The following is an 18,237-nucleotide window of genomic DNA, read 5'->3' as shown; positions in this document are numbered from 1 at the left end:
GAGGAGCGGGGCGGGCTCGGAGCCACATCCCGCAAAGGAGGAGCGGGGCCGGGCACGGCTGCGGGGCGGCGGCGGGGCCGGGGCTCAGCGCCGGAGCTCCAGCAGCGGGGCCGCCCCGCGCCGCCGCCAGCGCCGCGCACCATGTGGTGGTGGGACGAGCGGGTGTCGGCCCGGTTCCGGAGGAACCTGCAGCCCACCCTCACCTACTGGAGCGTCTTCTTCAGCTTCGGCCTCTGCATCGCCTTCCTGGGGCCCACGCTGCTGGACCTGCGCTGCCAGACCCAGAGCTCGCTCTCGCAGATCACCTGGGTCTTCTTCTCGCAGCAGTTCTGCCTCCTGCTCGGCAGCTGCCTCGGAGGGGTCTTCAAGAGGACGTAAGAGCCTGGCCAAGTCAGCGCTCCCCACTCGGGGGGCTCAGCTCCGGCAGAGCCCCCTCCTTTATCCCGGCTGGGCGGTGGGCAGCGCCCGGCGCCCCTTGAGGGGCTGAGCCGGGCTTGGGGGGCTGAGCCGGGCTTGGGGGGCTGAGCCGGGCCTGGGGAGTTGAGCTGGGCTGAGCCGGGTTTGTGGGGCTAAGGGGGGCTAAGGGGCTGAGCGGGGCTTGGGGTGCTGAGCCTGGCTGCTGCCACATTCCCCGGTGGAAGTCAGCCCGGGGGGCGTCGCGGAGGGTCCGCAGCCCTCTCGGCCTCGGAGGGGAGGGGGCTTCCCTCGCTCCATCCCCTGGGAGAGGAGCCGCCGCTCCCTGGAGCTCCGCTCAGCCGCAGCCTCAGAGCGAAGTTCCAACCAGAACTTCCCGCGAGGGTTTTTTTTTATTATTATTTTATTTTTTTTTTTTTTTCCTCCCTTAACCTCGGTTGTTTATCGCCAAAAAAAAAAATATTTTCGGAAGCGCGTTTCAACAGCCTGGGCGTCGGAAATGGGGGCAGCGCCGCGTTCTCCGGGAGTTGGGGCGAACACGTGGAGGGATGCGAGTGGTCCTCGTGGTGTGGCCGAGGAGGGGAGGGGGACACGGGGCCAGGGGCTCGGGGGGGGTCAGCGGGGACCTCGAGACGCCCGAGCGGGGACCGGCAGCCGGCCTCGCCTCCAGGATGTGCGAATAAATAAACCCCGCTGGCTCAAGCCCCAAGATCGCCGGGGAGGCGTTGGATTTGGGGCTTGGTGACAGCTCCGGGGATCAGCTGATTGTTTACGCTGTCGCCACGCCGATCCCCGCGGCGGTGATGTAACGTGTCAGCTCCGCGTGTGCTGCGTGTGCGCTCCACGCACCGCCCGCGGGGCCGAGGCGGGGACGCGAGAATTCCCCGCGGATCCTTTCCAAACCTCCTCCGGGGCCGCTCGGTGTTTGCTACACGCCCGGGGAACCGAGGGCAGCCCCGGCCGGTGGAGAAGGCGTCGGAGCGCCTGGGGATGGGCAGCGCCGCGCGATGTGGAGCTGTCGCGGCCCCCGGGGAGGAGGGGACGCGAGGGGATTGGGGACAGAGCGCGGGGACCTCGCTCTGCCAGGGCTGGGTCAGCAGCGGAGCCTCTGCCAGCGCCCGGCCTGCCTCGCATATGTTCAGAGGAACGGGGAAGGGAAAGGCAGAATTCCTGCTGGCAGCTCCCTCCCAAAGCTCCGGCTGCTGGGGAGGCAAAACACATCGGGGCTTCTGTGCTCGGAGGCTCCCGAACTTCGAAATCTGCAGCTGAGATTTGTTGGGGGGGAAAAAAACAAAGTGTTTGGTGTTGGTTGTGAACCAGGATGTGTTTGGGATTTTGGAGAGGAAGGGATTTGTGAAGTGCCTGTGAACCCCACTGGGGACTGGCGGCCCTGCCAGGCAGGCAGGAGGGAATATTTGGGATATTTGGAGCTTGTGAGTGCTGTGGGGGGGTTACTCAGAGCCGTGCAGCCTCCAAACGTGTGGGAATAATGATTGTTCAGGCTCCAGGAGCTCCGGTACAATCCCTTCTTCAGGGATGGATGGGTTGAGCTGTCCTGTCAAGGATTTATAAATCAAATTACGCCGCCCTCGGGGCCTCGGTGCCAGGCAGGGAGGAGCGCTGGACAGGTCATCTTTTCCAGTTCGGAGATGGAAAGCATGTGGAGCATCCCCTGGAGCCTGGCTGGGGGCTGAGCGTGATTCCTGGTGCCTGAGGGATGAAGGCTTTGCTGCTCCCCTCGGATTAAATCGGCCTGGGTGACCCCTGAGGGGCAGCAGTGCCGGGGCCTGGGGCAGCAATGGGCATTGGCACCTAAACCCAGGCTCTCGTGTCCCCAGGGAAGCTGCTGGTGCTGCTCCCTGCTCCTGGAGCACTGGCAGGAGGGGTTTTAGTGCTGCTCTCTCCCTTCAGCGTGACCCAGCTCCAGAATCCCCTCTCGTGCGGGATTTCAAGGAAATACAAATTTTGTCAGGTGAAGGAAGGACTCTGCTGTCCCGGAGTCCTGGGATTGCTGCTGGTCCCTTCCCTGAGCTTCTCGGGGGTGCAGAGCCAGGGCTGGGGGAGCAGCCCCCCAGGAAATGTGGGGTTTGAGCTCTCAGCTTTCGCCTCAGGCTGCTGCCCCCCGGTGACTCCTCCCTGGGGGTCTCTGCCCCGGGAGATGCAGCTTTTCCTGGGGGCTGCATCCCTGGGGTTGGGCTTTGAGCCCTCCCCGGTCCCTGGTGCTGCTGCGGGCTCCGGGAGCACGGAGCCCCGGCAGGAGCTGAGCCCTGAGGGCTGCTCGTGCCCGGGATCACCGGGGGGAGATTCCCAGGAGCCCCCGATGGGGTGTGGGAGAGCTGGAGCACCAGCCTGGGCTCAGACACTCGAGGGGGAGCTGAAATTTCGGGGAAATTCCCACCCCTGGCGCTGCCGGCTCCCGTGGGGATCTCTGTGCACCTGCATTTCCATTTCCTTCCCCATTTTGTTCCATTTCAGGCTGGAATCGCGAGGTTAAAGTCCTGCTCACGCCGGTGACAGAACCACCAGAGTGCCCCAGATTGGGGCTGGGATTTTTATTATTATTATTATTATTTTTTAATTCAGAAACGGCATTTTTGTGTCTTTTTGAAACTTTGCTTTTGCTCCCGGGCTTTGGGGCTGCCCTGGGCAGGGATGAGGAGGGCACTGGGGAAACTGGAGCTGTGCTGGAGCCCCGGGCAGGCTCCTCTCGGCGTGACCGCCCCATTCCCGCAGGGCTGAGGGCATGGGACCCTTTTAAATTCTCCTTTCACCGCCCCTGTGCGTGTCAGGGACGGCCCCGCTCTGTCCCTGTCCCCTCATTCCCATCTCCCGGAGGTTTCTGGAGCTCTCAGGACGCTCCAGGGGTCACCGCCGCCTTTTGTTGCTCAGAGGTGATTTTCTCGGGGACACAAAGCTCGCTGCGGGACCATCCTCACCTCCCGCACGCCCCCACCTTGTCCCCTCGGGCCTCTGGGTTGGTAATGAGCAGTTTTGCAAGTCTGACTCGGCCTGATTATCATTCCTCTCCTCGATGCGAGGGGTTTGGAAAACGCTCCCTGAGGTGGGGAAAAAAATAAATAAATTTAAAAAAAATCCATCGCTGGGAGCTGAAGAGATCCTGCGGCAAAGGGAACACCGAGAGGGGAGTTCCCAAATCCGCGGGGGCGGGAGGGGGGAAGCTTTGCTGGCTGGGGATGCGGGGCTGCCTCTGGAATTGCCCATCCCGATCCCGTGGAGATCAGCCCCAGCCCCTCACGGGCAGCTGCAGGAGGTGCCCCGGGTGCTCCCGGAATGAAATTTGGGGCATTGCGAGAGTCGTTTCACACCCTGCTGGAGCGCAGCCTGCCCCGGGCTGTGCCAGAGCTGCGCCGGGCACACACGGCTGTGCCACCGGGGCCGCTCTTCCAGCCCTTTGGAAGGGTTTGGCGCCCACCAGGACGCGCTGAATTCTCGGGGCGCCTCATTTCGGGCTCTTCCCGAGGGTTTTGCTCTCAGGAAATCGTTCAGCGCCTCCCTGGGGGCTGAGCGGAGCCCCCCCGGCCCCGCCCGGGGTCCTGGCACCGGCAGCAGCGGTTCCTCGGTGCCCGCTGATGCCAGGGCCGGGTGCCACCCCGGGCCCGTGGCGCTCGCAGGGGGTACAATCGCGTCATGGACCCCCATCTGGAGGCTGGAATTGTCACCCGCGGTGACATTTTTAACGCTCGTTAAGGATGTGACAAACGCCCGAATCCGTGTTTGGCTCTGGTGCTGGACCCTCTCCGCAGCGGGGCGGGGGGGATCCGCAGAGGGGGCGTTTTGGGAATGCCCCGCGAGGTTTTCCCATCGCTCCCGGCCTGGCATCCAGCAGCCGGTGCCTCTGCCTCGCTGGCTGCTGCTCCGAGCCCTGGAGGGAGCAGCCCCGGCTCTCCGGGCTCGGAGCCGCTCCTCTCTCATTTGCCAGGCGCTCTGGCTGCCGTGACTGTGCACATCTCGCCCGGCTCCCTCCCTCCCTCCTGCCCTCCCCCGGAAATCCCACGGCTCTGCTGTCAGAGGACCATCAGCAGTCAGAGCTTTGCAAAACACCGTTCGCTCCTGCCCTGGGCTGGGCCGGGCGCTGGGAGGCTCCGGCACGGCCAGAAGAACAATCCCTGCAGGAGATGCAGGAGAGGTGCAGGGGAGGTGACAGGGCCAGTGATAGGACAGTGACAGGACAGTGGCAGGGCTGTGACAGGGCTGTGACACGGTCCAGGGCCAGTGACAGGGCTGTGACATGGTCCAGGGCCAGTGACAGGGCAGTGACACGGTCCAGGGCCAGTGACAGGGCTGTGACATGGTCCAGGGCCAGTGACAGGGCAGTGACACGGTCCAGGGCCAGTGACAGGGCAGTGACACGGTCCAGGGCCAGTGACAGGGCAGTGACACGGTCCAGGGACAGTGACAAGGCCAGAACCAGTGCCAAGGACATGGCCAGGCTGTCCTGGCAGGACGGGAGGGCTGGCAGCTGAGCTTTCTCCACCCTCCTCCTCCTCCTCCTCCTCAGCGCCTTCTCCAGCCTGGCTGTGGGTGTGGAGCAGGGTTTGGGGGGCTGCTCAGACCCACATCCCCCGATTAGCGCTTCCCTGCGCTCCCTGGGAGCAGCTCAGCACATCCAGGCGGCTCTGGGACGGCCACCAGCTCTGCTGTGAGCCAGCCCTGCAGGAGGAGCGCCCCAGAGCTGCCCTAAATCAGGACGTGGCCTCGCCTGCAGAGCCCCACGTTCCTTTCCGTGCCCCCAGAGAAGGGACAGGCCGCTATTTTGCCTCGAATAGGGCTTTGGAGGGGTGGCTGCCCTTCTCCTCCCGAGCTGGGTGGAAAATCTGCCTCTCGGAGGCGTCACCCTGCAGGGCTGGCTGCACACCGGGCTGCGGAGCGTCTCCCTCCTCTCACCAGAAAAAAAACTGGAGCCACTGGAGCTGGAGCCACAGTTCCCGGGCTGGGAGCAGGAGGAGTGGGTGGCTGGGAGCAGGAGGAGTGGGTGGCTGGTGGCTGGGAGCAGGAGGAGTGGGTGGCTGGGAGCAGGAGGAGTGGATGGCTGGGAGCAGGAGGTGTGGGTGGCTGGGAGCAGGAGGAGAGGGTGGCTGGGAGCAGGAGGAGTGGATGGCTGGTGGCTGGGAGCAGGAGGTGTGGGTGGCTGGGAGCAGGAGGAGTGGATGGCTGGGAGCAGGAGGTGTGGGTGGCTGGGAGCAGGAGGAGTGGGTGGCTGGGAGCAGGAGGAGTGGGTGGCTGGGAGCAGGAGGTGTGGGTGGCTGGGAGCAGGAGGAGTGGGCGGCTGCTGCTGCCCTGCCGGTGACACGGATCCTGTCCCTCCTCTCCCCGCCCCAGGCTGGCGCAGTCCCTGCTGGCCCTGTTCGCCTCGTCGCTGGCCATCTCCCTGGTGTTCGCCATCATCCCGCTGTGCCACAACGTGGTGGTGCTGGCCGTGGTCATGGCCGTGGCCGGGCTGGCCATGGGCTGCATCGACACCATCTCCAACATGCAGCTGGTCAAGATCTACCAGAAGGACTCTGCCATCTTCCTGCAGGTGAGAGCGGGGCCCTCGCAGCCCCCCGGGCACGATCAGGAGCGGGTTTGGGAGGAATTCCTTCCCAGAAAGGGTTGGGATGGTGGCATCACCGTTCCTGGAGGTGTCTGAGGAAAGCCTGGCTGTGGCACTGTGGGGTCCTCACTGCCCTGGGCAGGTTTAGGATGGAATTTGGGAGGAATTCCTTCCCAGAAAGGTTGGTTGGACACTGGGATGGTGGAAGCACCGTTCCTGGAGGTGTCTGAGGAAAGTGACACCCAGATCTGGTGACAAAGTAGTGCCAGGTCACACTTTGGACTGTGACAACCTCAAAAACCCTTTCCAGCCTAATTAATTCTGTGATTCCCCGGAGGAGGAGCAGCAGCTGGGTGCTCTGCCACCCTCCCTTCTCCACCCTGCGCCACCTCTTGCAGGCCCTGCACTTCTTCGTGGGCTTCGGGGCCCTGCTGAGCCCCCTGATCGCCGACCCCTTCCTGTCGGACACCAACTGCATCCTGTCCAACGGCACGGCCAACGCCTCCAGCAACCTCCCGCACATCCGCAAGTCCCTGCTGCCGCACCACCCCGGCAACCTGTCCCGCTACGAGCTGCCCATGAAGGGCATGGTGGTGACACGGGTGTCCTACGCCTTCTGGATCATGGCCCTCATCAACGTAAGCGCGGGGAATGTTCCTGCTCCCTGCGTCTGGGGGGGTTCCTGGGGTTCCTGGGGACGGGGGGAGCGCAGAGGAAAGGATCATCTGTTGCTAAATCCTGTTTATCATCGGGGTATCTCACCTCTGGATGTGCTGGGATTGATTCTGGGATTTGCCTGAGCTCTCTGGTACCTCCAGCTCCTCCCAGGCAGGGTTTGCAGGATTTTCCAGTGTTCCTGGTGATGGAAGGCGCACAGAGGAAAGGATCATTTGTTGCCAAATCCCGTTTTCATCCAGCGTATTTCACCTCTGGATGTGCTGGGATCGATTCTGGGATTTGTCTGAGCTCTCTGGTACCTCCACCTCCTCCCAGGCAGGAGCTGGAGCAGCAAACTCCTCTCAGATCCAGAGTTTTCCCCTCATGCTCGGCTGGGGAGGAGCTGGTGGCGCAGGGCTGGCCCGGCAGGAGGGGATTTGCAGGGATATTCCCAGGAAAGCGCCCGTCAGTGAACCCCATGATGGGACAGGAGCGATCAGGGCCTCTCTCTCTTCGTTCTTTTCCCCGGAGCTCACAGCAGGTGTAAAAGTCCCTCCTTCGAGGGGGAGATGAGCGATCTGGTGCCCCTTTTTCCCACCTGAGGGGCTCCTGCAGTAAAACGGGGGATGCTGCCTGGCAGCTCCTTTCCTTCCCTCTGGAATTCAGCTCCCAGAGCCCCAGGACGTGCACACCGCCCCTCTCCCGTCCCGTGGGGAGCTGCGCTTCCTTCCCTTGGGCTCTCCCCATTGATTAAATCCTTAAAACATTCCCATTTTCCCCTATCCAGGGGCTCCCAGGCCCTCCCGGCTCCCTGCGGGAGGAGCTGGGATGAGTTTCCGGGCAGAGTTACCCAGAAAAGGCCGAGGCAGCTTTAATTACCTGCAGCTCTGTCTGTGCCATGGGAGATGTGCTCTTAATTACCCCAGAGCCGGCGGATCCTGAGCGAACCCATTTAGTCTGGAAGCAGAGCCCAACTCCTGCTCTGAACCCGACGGCGTGCGGGATTTCGGGAGCACCCGTGGGAACCTCCAGACCCCTCCCCGTCCCCAGCAGGGTCCTGTGGGTGTTTTTGGGGTAGGACGGCGCCACGGGCTGCGGGTTTGAGCTGGGTTTGTGCTCGAGTGCTGCGTGCACGGGCGGGTGGGTGGAATACAGAATTCCCAGGGAAGGGAGGCTGGGACACGGACAGGTTTTGGGATAAGGGTTAAATAACAAACACAGAGCGGGGAGCTGGATGTGCTCAGCTCCCGAGCCAAGCCGTGATTGCCTTTCCCAAATCCTCACGGAGGGAATTGGTTTAATTCCGCGTTTAAACCATCCCAACCCGCTGGAGATGCTGGGAGCAGCTCAGCTCCAAGCTGCTGACCCTTTTCCCGGTGGAAACAGCAGAGGAAGATGATGGGAAGGGGTTTTTTAAACCTCCAGGGACGGGGATGAAAAGAGTTAACAACAGGAATGGAAACCAGGAGCAGCAGCTCGGTTATAAAACGGCCAAATCCCACATTTCCATCCCGGTTTCTGTATGGATTCTGACAAGGCACGAGCTGAAATGATTCATTTCGAGCTCTTGCTTTTGTTTAGAGTGGAAATGTCTCAATCTGACTCTGGCACAAGCGCTCCGTGCGGAGCTGACAGCGGAGTTGTGCCGAGGTTTTTGAAGCAAAAATGGGTTTGCTTTGGGAAAATGAGGCAGCTCAGCATAATCAAAACAAAGCGCTTGGATCGCTCCCTGCCAAAATCTTTCACTCCAGGAGAAAATTTTTTTTTTTTTTTTGCCTTTTCATCCCGATTTTGGAACAACACCCCCCCCCCATATTTTAAAATTCAGTTCTCCCACAGAACGGAAATTTCATCACTCAGCCCGTTGCAAGGGGCTGAAAAGTCAGGGAATGTTCAGGGAGAGGGGTGTGTTTGTCCGGAAGGTGCTTTCCCAGGGGAGCTGTGGGACGCTCCATTGTGCTCTGAAGGAGCCTGGGACACAATGGCAGGGAATAATCCCGGATTCCTGGGGGGAATGGACCGAAATAGCAGCGGCAGGGAAGGAAGGAGCTGGAATATCCCCAGGCTGAGCTGGGGGATGCAGCAGCTCGTTGAGTGCTTGAGGTGGATGAAAGCCGCCAGGGGAGGGAGGGAGCAGCTCTGGGAATTTGGGAAGTGGCGCTGGAGCGTTGGGTGCAGGGAACTGCGGGCTCTGCTCCGCCCTTGGCTCCTGGTGGGGGATGCTCTGGGGAACCTTTTTACCCCGGGAAAAGAAAATCTTCTTGCCAAAAAAACCCCACCCCAAAACAGAAAAAAAAATATCCTGGGAAGGAATTCTGGGAGAAAGTGGTTGTGGCACCTAAACGTGGCTGGAGGGATGGGACGGGGGATCCAGCGGGGGTGGGACAGCCTGAAAATGTCAGCCCAGCCTGGTTTAAAGCAAAAAGGAGCTGCTGGATTTAAAGGTGAGGGTGTGGAGAGCAGGGATGCGCCCACAGTGGGACTGGGAACTGGGGAATCCCAAACTGGGGCTCAGGAGTAACCCACAGTGGGACTGGGAACTGGGGAATCCCAAACTGGGGCAGAGGGATGCACCCACAGTGGGACTGGGAACTGGGGAATCCCAAACTGGGGCTTAAGGAATAACCCACAGTGGGACTGGGGATTGGGGAATCCCAAACTGGGGCTCAGGAATAACCCACAGTGGGACTGGGAACTGGGGAATCCCAAACTGGGGCTCAGGGACAGACCCACAGTGGGACTGGGAATTCGGGAATCCCAAACTGGGGCCGTGTCCTGCTCGAGGCTGGGAGTGCCCAGGGCCGTTATCTGCACAGCCAGGCCCTCTGTGGGGGAATATTTTTGCTAAATCTGCAATTCAGTAGAATGAAATCTGGTCCTGACCTCCGGAAGGATCAGAACTATCAAGCAAATGCGTTTTTCTTCCATGGGACCGAACTCACTGTTCCTATTCCCATTGTTCCCAGAACAATGCAAGCCTCATAAACGAATTCAGGCGCGAGGGGCGGGGTGTGAGGTGGGGGGGCAGTTCTCCATACATTTAAATCATGCCACGAGCCAACAAAAGGCAGGAAATTTGGAGCTGGAGCTCACACTTGCTCCCAGACATGTAGAAAACAAGGGAATGAGCTGTCACTTAGGATTTCCTGGCTTTCTCCCCGAGCTGGTCGCAGTGTAAACACCGCTGGGAGGAGACGGGAGGGCTTCTGCTCGCTTCCCTCTGCTTCCTCACCAGGGCAAAGAAAAAAAAAAAATCTCGATTCCCTGTGGACGTGGAGGCACCACGGAGTCGTGGGTGTGTGCTGGGAGCGGGCTCGTCCCACGGGATCGCCCTGCTGCCCCATGGATCCGGGGGCGCTGCGGGGATTGTGGTGGGATCCTGGAGCGCTGGAGCAGCCCTGGGCGCCCAGAGGAGCGCAGAGCCGGGCTGGACCCTCTCTGCTGCGCCCGGGCCGTGCCAAGGGGCTGCTGGAGCTGCGGTCACTGCTCCCTGTTGGCCTGGGAACCGCGGGCTCCTCTCTCAGGAGGCGCTGAGCAACCCCTGCTAATGGCTGGGGACGGGGCTGGGAGCAGCTCCCTCTCCCCTCCCGCAGGATTCCGTCCGCGGCTCCAACTGCTCCGCTCCCAGGGCTCGTTCCTCGGGCAGGAGCAGCCCGGGGGTGACACGGGAACGTTTGGGGTTTGCAGGACCAGCGTGGTTTGTCTTGCTTTGGGAGCTTTGTCTCGGGGTCCCTGTGCCCATCTCCAGGTGAATGCTGGGGCCTGGCACTGGCTGGGGTGCCCCAGCAGCCCAGGAGACTTTTCTCCCACTTTCCTCCCCTTTTTTCCCCTCTCTCCCATCCCACCCAGCCTCCGTCCCTCCCTCACCCTCTCCTTGTCCCATCCCCATCTCTCCTTGCTCTCGGAATCCCCTGCGGGCACCTCCCCTGCGGAATCTGGCCCCCGGCACCTCAAATTGCTGCTGCTGGGGGAGCTGGGCTGCGTTTTTGGGATGTCCAGGTGCTCACCCACCCCTCTGCGCCCTCCCCAGCTGCCGGTGCCCATCGCCGTGTTCTTCCTGCTCTACAAGGAGCGGATGGTGCCGTGCTTCAACGGCAGCAGCCACCCGCTGCTGTCAGCCGACGAGCTGGCCCTGGAGACACGGCCCGGGGACAAGGACGAGCTCCCCACCGCTGCCCAGAGACCCCACACGGCTGCAGGTGAGCTGCACACACCTCGCCTGCGGATTCTGGGGGAGAAAAATCTGTATTTGGGCGCGTGGGTGTAATGGGAGATCCAGCGCTGCCGTCCGAGGAGGGAACGTTGCGAAGGGATCTAATCCAGGAATACCCAAACAACCCATCTGGTGCCCGGCTGCCCTCAAATCAGGTGGACTCTTGAGCAGGGATTGGTATCCCAATCCCAATGAGGTCTCCAGGCTGTGTTTCTCCATTCCATGTCCCTCCGAGCCATCCTAAAGCCAACCCCAGGCCCCAACCCTTCAGGGACACGTGGCAGTTGTGCCCCTTCATTCCCCCCCCGGTTTCGGGTCACATTTCTTACTGAAAATTCCATTTAAAAGCAGTCACTGTGCTGCAGACGCTGATTTTTATAGAAAAGGAATAAGAAATAATAAGTTCCCCCCGCCCTGTTTGAGGGGAAAAGTGAAATCCAGCAATAGTTTGCTCTTGAGCTCACGGCTGCGCCCTGGCCTGGGGACAATGGTGACATTGTTCTTTCCTACCCAGGAGAGATGTGTCAGAGACGATTCTTTGGGTAAACAGTGAATCTCGGATGTAAATAAGGTTTAGGACTGGGTTCCGTGTTATTCCTGGAAAGATGGCTTTGCCCCTGGGCAACAAAAGGGAATTTCAGGGAATTCTCGAAGGTGAGGGGGAGCTGAGATGTGGGGAGGTGCTGGCACGAAGGCTCAGGGCGATGCCGAGCTCTGTGTGTGTCCCCCCTTTCCCGAAGGCGCCTCGTTGGCTGCAATCTCCGTTATCCCAGGGCTGGGAGCTCTCCTGGGCAGGGGGCGGCTCCAGGGATGAGGGATTCCGGCCATCGGTGCCGTGGTCGAGTTTTCACTGCCTGGGAGAGCGGGGCCAGAAGCGTGGAGCCCTGAAATGGGAAGCGGAGCAGGAACAGCTGCAGGAAGAGAAGTGGCAGGAGAGCGCAGGATTTTGGGGTGTGGAGTTCCAGGATTTTGGGGTGTGGAGAGCCAGGATTTGGGGGTGTGGAGAGCCAGGATTTTGAGGTGTGGAGAGCCAGGATTTTGGGGTGTGGAGAGCCAGGATTTTGGGGTGTGGAGATCCAGGATTTTGAGGTGTGGAGAGCCAGGATTTTGAGGTGTGGAGAGCCAGGATTTTGGGGTGTGGAGTTCCTGGATTTTGGGGTGTGGAGTTCCTGGATTTTGGGGTGTGGAGAGCCAGGATTTTGGGGTGTGGGCAGCAGTATCCCAAAGATGCAGGATCCCAGGCTGTGGGCACATCCCGTATCCATTCCCGTTTCCTTCTGGAAGCTCAGAGCAAGGTACAGGTGAGGTGGAGCCCCCCAGGCCAGCAGTGCCCCACGTTCAGGGTCCTGCTCGGGTCTGTCCTGCAGCTGTGCACAAACCGAACCCCACTGAGGGCTGGCGGCCTCCCAGCCCCAGGGGGACGTTCTGGTCGAGTTTGCTTTGCATTGTTCTCCACCAGGTCACGAGGATTTGTTCAGCTGCTGCCAAAGCAAAAACTTCCGAGGGGCTTCCTTCACCTACTTCGCCGTGCACGTCGCCGGGGCTCTGGTTCTCTTCATGACTGACGGGATCATGGTGAGTTCCGTTGCCCAAAGCTCTGGAATTTTTTCCTTCCAAAGCCCCGTGACACCCCCGGGGGCTCAGGGGTTTATAGTGAGAGGGGTTACACAGGTATGGGAGTGTCCCGAGCTCTCCATCTCCAAGGGTAACCAGCCCCGAGCTCTAAGTGTGATGTTGGGAGAGTGTGGAGCTGCAGGAGGGGAGGGAGGATCTCCGCAGGCTGGGCTTTTCCCTGGGGGAGCTGCGGAGCTTCACCCTTTTAGGACAGATTAACCGCCCGTGCCGCTGCCGGTGGATCTGCAAACCCTCGGGAACGGGTTCCACCGCGGGTGGGCTCTCCACCGGCAGCGCCCGAGGCGCAGAGGAGCCCCAGGTCCCCGCGGGGATGTGACAGGACGGGTTTTTCCTGCAGGGAGAGTACTCAGGCTTCGTGTACAGCTACGCCGTGGAGGAGCCGCTGGCCGTGGTGCACAAGGTGGCCGGGTACCTGCCCAGCCTCTTCTGGGGCTTCATCACCCTGGGCAGGCTCATCTCCATCCCCGTGTCCTACAGGATGAAGCCAGCCACCATGGTCTTCATCAACGTGGTGAGGCCGGGGTTAATCCCGTTCAATCCCTCTTGGCGGATGGGTTTGGAGCTGCAGAGCCCGGGGAGGGGCGGTTTGCACAGGTACAGAGGACAAGGTGCCCTCCAGGGAGCCAGGATTTAGGAGCTGATGGCCCAGGTGTCCTGAGCCTGCTCCTCGGTGGATCTGCTGGGAGAGCACCAGGAGAGCTGGCACTAAAATGTGCCCATTTTATTTCCCTCACAGTCACCCCTTCATCCACGGGGAAATGAATTCCTGGGGCAGCCGTGGGAAAGGGAAGGCAGATCAGGCTGTAAATCCTCTGCTTAGGCCACGGCCGAGCTGGCAAAGGCTGCTGAAATTAATAAAACCCCTTGGGAAAGGGGCAGGGATCCTTTTGGGATGCGTGAGGAAGATGTGTGTAAGGACATGGCAGGGAACAGGGAGGGGAGGATCCCAATCCCGCTTCTTACAAAGAAGAAAAGCACGAGGCAGGCAGTTCACTGCCAATTTATTTGAACCAGAAGTGATTTTGGAGGCTGTATTTTGGTCACGTAACACATTACACGCATCTGACAGGGTGGGGGGAAGATTTTGGGATAAAAACCCACCTGGCTGTAGGATCCGGCAGCTCCTGGAATCATTGCAGCATCGTCGTAACAAATTCCAGCTCGATTTCGGGCTTCTTTAGGACCCAAATTTCTCCTGGGCACTTGCACAGGGCCGCAGTCAGGGCCGGCCCAATTAAAACAAAACCAGCGGGAATATCGGAGCTCCCTCTGCTGACTCTGCCCTGGATCACTCGGGCATCTCCCGGAGATTTTGGTTGTTTTCCTACAGGGCAGGGGAGAGGGAAAGCTGATTTAAATGCAGCTGCCTCTTTGGCTTTTATGCTGCGGCTGCTTTCTGAGCAGGGGGAATTCTTTCTCTTACTGAGAGTTAGTTCTGTAATTATTGAGAGTGACTTCAGTCTTACTCAGCAGAATAAAGAATTATCAGTGATTAAGGCATGTAAATATGGTGGAAGGTACCATTGTATTTAAAAGTATGTTATTTTCAGATAAAACCTTTAGTTTCTACATAATGAAATTGAGACTTAATGACCAAATTATATTATGAAAATAAGCAAATTCTTTAAAGCCCGACGGATTTTCTTTGGCCATTCATTTTCCCAAACACCCATTTGTTTTTCCCAGCATGCTTTCTCTTCCAGGCTATTTCCTGTTAAAAAACAAACATCTTTCCTCTCCCAGAAACATTCCCCGCTAAAAACAGACTCTAGGGCGCTTGTCGCACTCGGCGTTTTTCTGACTGATTTTTCGGCGTGCTGCTCGCAGGTCGGGGTCCTCATCACCTTCCTGCTGCTCCTGATTTTCTCCTCCAGCGTGGTTTTCCTGTTCGTGGGCACGGCGTCCCTGGGGCTGTTCCTCAGCAGCACCTTCCCCAGCATGCTGGCCTACACCGAGGACATCCTGCAGTACCAAGGTGAGCTGCCCCTCGCCCAGGGGACTTCTTGGATCCCGTCCTCTCTTTTTCGGCTCTGTCCCTTCCTCCCTCAGGAGGCCTGGAAGTTCAGGGTTTGCTTTGGAAGGCAGATTTATTGTGTAAGCGTCAAGTTCTCTGTTTGGCTGATGAGTAACGATCCCAGGCAGGGCTCCAGCCCTGGTTCCCGGTTTGGGGAGCTCAGGGAGTGACAGGAACGCTGCTTTGGAGGGAGATGGTTCTGGAAACATCACCAGACACCTGAGCTGGAAGCCCAGAGCCTGGCCAGCTCCCCCAGGAGCTCTCTGCCAGCCTCTGTCTCGAGGGCAGTGAGAGAAAAACAAAAACCTTTCCAGCAAGAGGCAGCATCAGCTCTGCCAGCGCAGGCAGGTGACAGGAGATGGGTTTTTTTTACCTTAACTTTCACCTTTCTGCACTACAGCAGGTCTGCAGAGGCATTTTCCACATTAAGTGGGAGCACGCATTGAGTTATTTGTGACTTTTGTGTGGTGAGATACGTGGAGAAGCTGTAAAGCAGCACAGGGTGGCCCTGCTGGCGGTGTCACCTCCGCTGCCACCACCCCTTGCCCCGTTTCCTTGCAGGCTGTGCCACGACCGTGCTGGTGACGGGAGCTGGCATTGGAGAGATGGTGCTGCAGCTGCTGGTGGGCTCGGTGAGTAGCCAGGAGGTGGCCAAACCCCAAATGAATTTGGAATTTACAAGTCAAGACCTCAGTTCTGCTCCTGGGCGCTGCCTGAGCCTGGAGTTCTCAGCCAGCAAAGCCCTCCCTGTTGATCCACGAGGAATCTGAGCCATGCCTGATCCCTTTTTGGATTCCCCATCCCGCTGCAGATTATCCATGATCGGGGCAGCTACAGTTTCCTGGTCTGTGGGATGATCTTTGGATGCTTGGCCTTCACCTTCTACGCCCTGCTGGTGTTTTTCCACAGGATGTTCCCCAAGCCCTCCCCAGGTAAGAGAGCCCCAGCCCTGAGCCCTGAGCCCTGCTTTGGGATGGGAGCGAGAGCAGCGCAAGCCTCGCTGCAGAGCATTTCAGCAAAATGCGAGGAAATGTTTATTTTACTGCTGCTTCCTCTCTCCTTTTCCTGCTTTGTCTTGCCCACAAAGCCTTGGCAGCAGCAGCTCAGGGTTTGCTTTCTTTTCTGCTGGAGAAGCGAGGGGAAAAAGCAGGAATCACAGACAGCACCAGCTTCCCTGGGCTGTTCCCTGGCCCAAATCCAGGGAATGAGCGGCGCTGCCATCCAAGGGCAGCCGTCGGCTCTGGGAAAAGCCTCGCTGATAAAGGATTTTTGAGTTATCGCCTCAGTCTGGAGCTGCTGGTTGTTTTTATATAAAAGGAGCAGAGTGGGAGAGGCAAAAAATGTGCCCAGGTGTGGCTTGGGCTGTGGGGGTCACACCTCGAGGGCTGTGTCCAGTTCTGGACCCCCAGTTTGAGGGACTGGGAAGGGAACGGAGCTGGGGAAGGGGCTGGAGAATCCTGAGGGAGCTGGGAAGGGGCTGGAGAATCCTGAGGGAGCTGGGAAGGGGCTGGAGAATCCTGAGGGAGCTGGGAAGGGGCTCAGCCTGGAGAAAAGGAGGCTCAGGGGGAATTCCTGGCTCTGCACAGCTCCCTGACAGGAGGGGACAGCCGGGGGGGATTTGGGATCTCATGCCAGGGCACAGGGACAGGAGGAGAGGGAACGGCCTCAGGCTGTGCCAGGGGAGGCTCAGGGGGGACGGCAGCAGGAATTTCCTCATGGAAAGCGTTGTTAAACGTTGGAAGTGCCCAGGGAAGGCCTGGACGTGGCGCCCGGTGCCCAGGCCCGGTGACGAGGTGGGGACGTGAGGGGTGACGGAATAAAAGCACTCCTGAAGGGAAAACCTCACTCCCATCCCCTTTAATCTCAATGAAAGCGTGCTTTCAGGTGCAATATTGAACGAATCTTTTGCAGAGCTGGACGAGGCCTCCCCTGCCAAGGCGGCGGTGCCCGAGGACACGGGGCAGTACCAGCGCTGAGGGAGGGCCCAGCCCGGCACGAGCAATAAACCCAGCCCCAATTAAACCTCCCTCCTAAGGGTGATCTCACATTTAATGAACTGAATCACGCCAAGTTCTCCGCAAGCAAAAAGCACAGTGGGTGGGGTAAGGCAGAATCGAGGAAATGGAGCCCGAAACGCCGAGCTGAGCCAAAAAAGCCCGGGAGCGCCAGCCTGAGCTGGGACTAAAAGCAGCGAGGTTTGCACTGCAATTCCTCCTGCAAATGAACTTTGGGGTTTTTTTACCTGCTCAGGACAGAGGGTGGGAAGGAAAAGCTGCTCTCTGCTCTTCATCCAAGACTGAATGTCTCCTGGCTTGGTCACCGCATCGAAGAGATTTTGAATTTTTTTTTTTTTATTTCTGGCCTGCGGCGCACAGGAGCCCCTCGAATTTCCGGCACAATCGTGGGTTTTAATTCCTTTTTGTGCAGCGGGGCCTCGAGCCGGTGTCAGCTCCCTCCATCCTTCCAAAGGGGGACAGCTCCTCAGCGGCAGAGCCCCTCCAGGTGCACACAGGTCTCGATTTTTGCACACTGAACTCCTGTATATTCCACACTCTCTAAACAGTGTCTTACTCAGCATGCTCAGGCCTTTAAAATGATTTTAATTAATCATTTGCTTTTTTTTTTTTTATTTTTGAGAGGGGAGTGTTTCTTTTGTTTTTTTTTTTAAATCAAGAATGAGCTGTGCTGGTTCGTTTTGCTTTAAGCCACTCCTCCAGCTGCTCCAGCTGCAGTGTTTGGTTGTTTTTTTTTTTTAAGGTCGGTTTTATTCCCAAGCTCCGAGAGATGGGATTTTTTTTTTTTTAATTTTAAATTTTATTTTGGTGAGCCAGGCTCCAGCTGCTTGACCTGTGCAATCTCCTCCTCCAGGTGCCTTGTGTAAGGTACTCCCCCAGCGCACGCATGGCCTGGCGCAGGCGGCAGCAAAGGACTGGATTTTTCAGGAATGTCCAAGCTCCATCCAGCTCCTCCTGCCGGGAGCGGCTGCGGATGCAACTCCTCGCTTGAACTGCTGTATGTGATGTACATATGTACGTGTGTATATAGAGCAGTGTTTAATTAAAGGTGATTGATTGCTAATTGCTCGTGCACCGGACTCGCTCAGAGCACCGCCGTTTTGCAGTTTTAAAAATTTTTTTTCAGTTTTTTTTTCGTTTCTTTTTAGTTTTTGTTGTTGTTGTTTTTGTTGGTGTTTTTTTTGGTTTTTTTTTTTTTTAGTTTAATTTAAATGGTTTTGGCATTTGAAGAACTGTGGAATGGTTTGGGAGGGGAGGACCTTAAACACTTCCCGCTGTCCCAGGTTTCTCCAGCCTGGCCTTGGACACTTCCAGGGATGGGGCAGCCACGGATTCTCTGGGAAATTTCCGTTTTTCCAATCAGCAGCTCTTCCCTGCCATAAAACATCCCCACAAACTCCTGTAGAAAAGAGCCTGGCGTTGCTGGATTGCCATTTTCCTCCCTCAAAGTGAGTTTGGATCTGGTCAAAGGAGCTGAATTCTGGGTTTAGCTCATCCCTGGACTTCAGGGACCCCCTCCTGCCTCAAATCCCACAGCTGGAATCTATTCTGTGATCCTACACGGAAACCAAACCTAATTCCAGAGCCGGCTGGAGCACCCTGGGACAGGGGGAGACGGAATGAGAAGGATTTTAAGATCCTGCCACCCCAAAGCCCTGCTGGGATTTGATTCCAACCCCGGAGCAGCTCCCTTTGGAGCTCCAGGGGACGCCCCCGTTCCTCTCCCGGACCTGGC

At 58.6% G+C, this 18,237-nt stretch overlaps 1 protein-coding gene across 1 annotated transcript; it reads left to right on the top strand.

Moving 5' to 3' along the window:
* The first annotated feature begins 125 nt into the window (after positions 1-125).
* Positions 126-17,669, top strand: MFSD4A (major facilitator superfamily domain containing 4A). The gene is made up of 10 exons (XM_040085869.1): positions 126-374; positions 5,755-5,953; positions 6,367-6,606; positions 10,656-10,824; positions 12,298-12,413; positions 12,811-12,984; positions 14,301-14,448; positions 15,049-15,119; positions 15,299-15,419; positions 16,399-17,669. The coding sequence occupies exons 1-10, from the start codon at positions 142-144 to the stop codon at positions 16,461-16,463; spliced, it is 1,536 nt and encodes a 511-aa protein (XP_039941803.1). The 5' UTR covers positions 126-141; the 3' UTR covers positions 16,464-17,669.
* The last annotated feature ends 568 nt before the right edge of the window (positions 17,670-18,237 follow it).

This window comes from Hirundo rustica, chromosome 24 (assembly GCF_015227805.2).
Source record: "Hirundo rustica isolate bHirRus1 chromosome 24, bHirRus1.pri.v3, whole genome shotgun sequence".
NCBI classification, from domain to species: Eukaryota; Metazoa; Chordata; class Aves; order Passeriformes; family Hirundinidae; genus Hirundo; species Hirundo rustica.
The sequence above is the reverse complement of the archived record's forward strand: the minus strand, read 5'-3'. Positions and strand labels throughout refer to the sequence as shown.

Coding starts and splice junctions, on each gene's coding strand:
- MFSD4A (XM_040085869.1), top strand. CDS start 142: ATGTGGTGGTGGGACGAGCGGGTGTCGGCCCGGTTCCGGAGGAACCTG. Junction 14,449..15,048: donor GGACATCCTGCAGTACCAAG/GTGAGCTGCCCC, acceptor GTTTCCTTGCAG/GCTGTGCCACGACCGTGCTG. Junction 15,120..15,298: donor TGCAGCTGCTGGTGGGCTCG/GTGAGTAGCCAG, acceptor ATCCCGCTGCAG/ATTATCCATGATCGGGGCAG.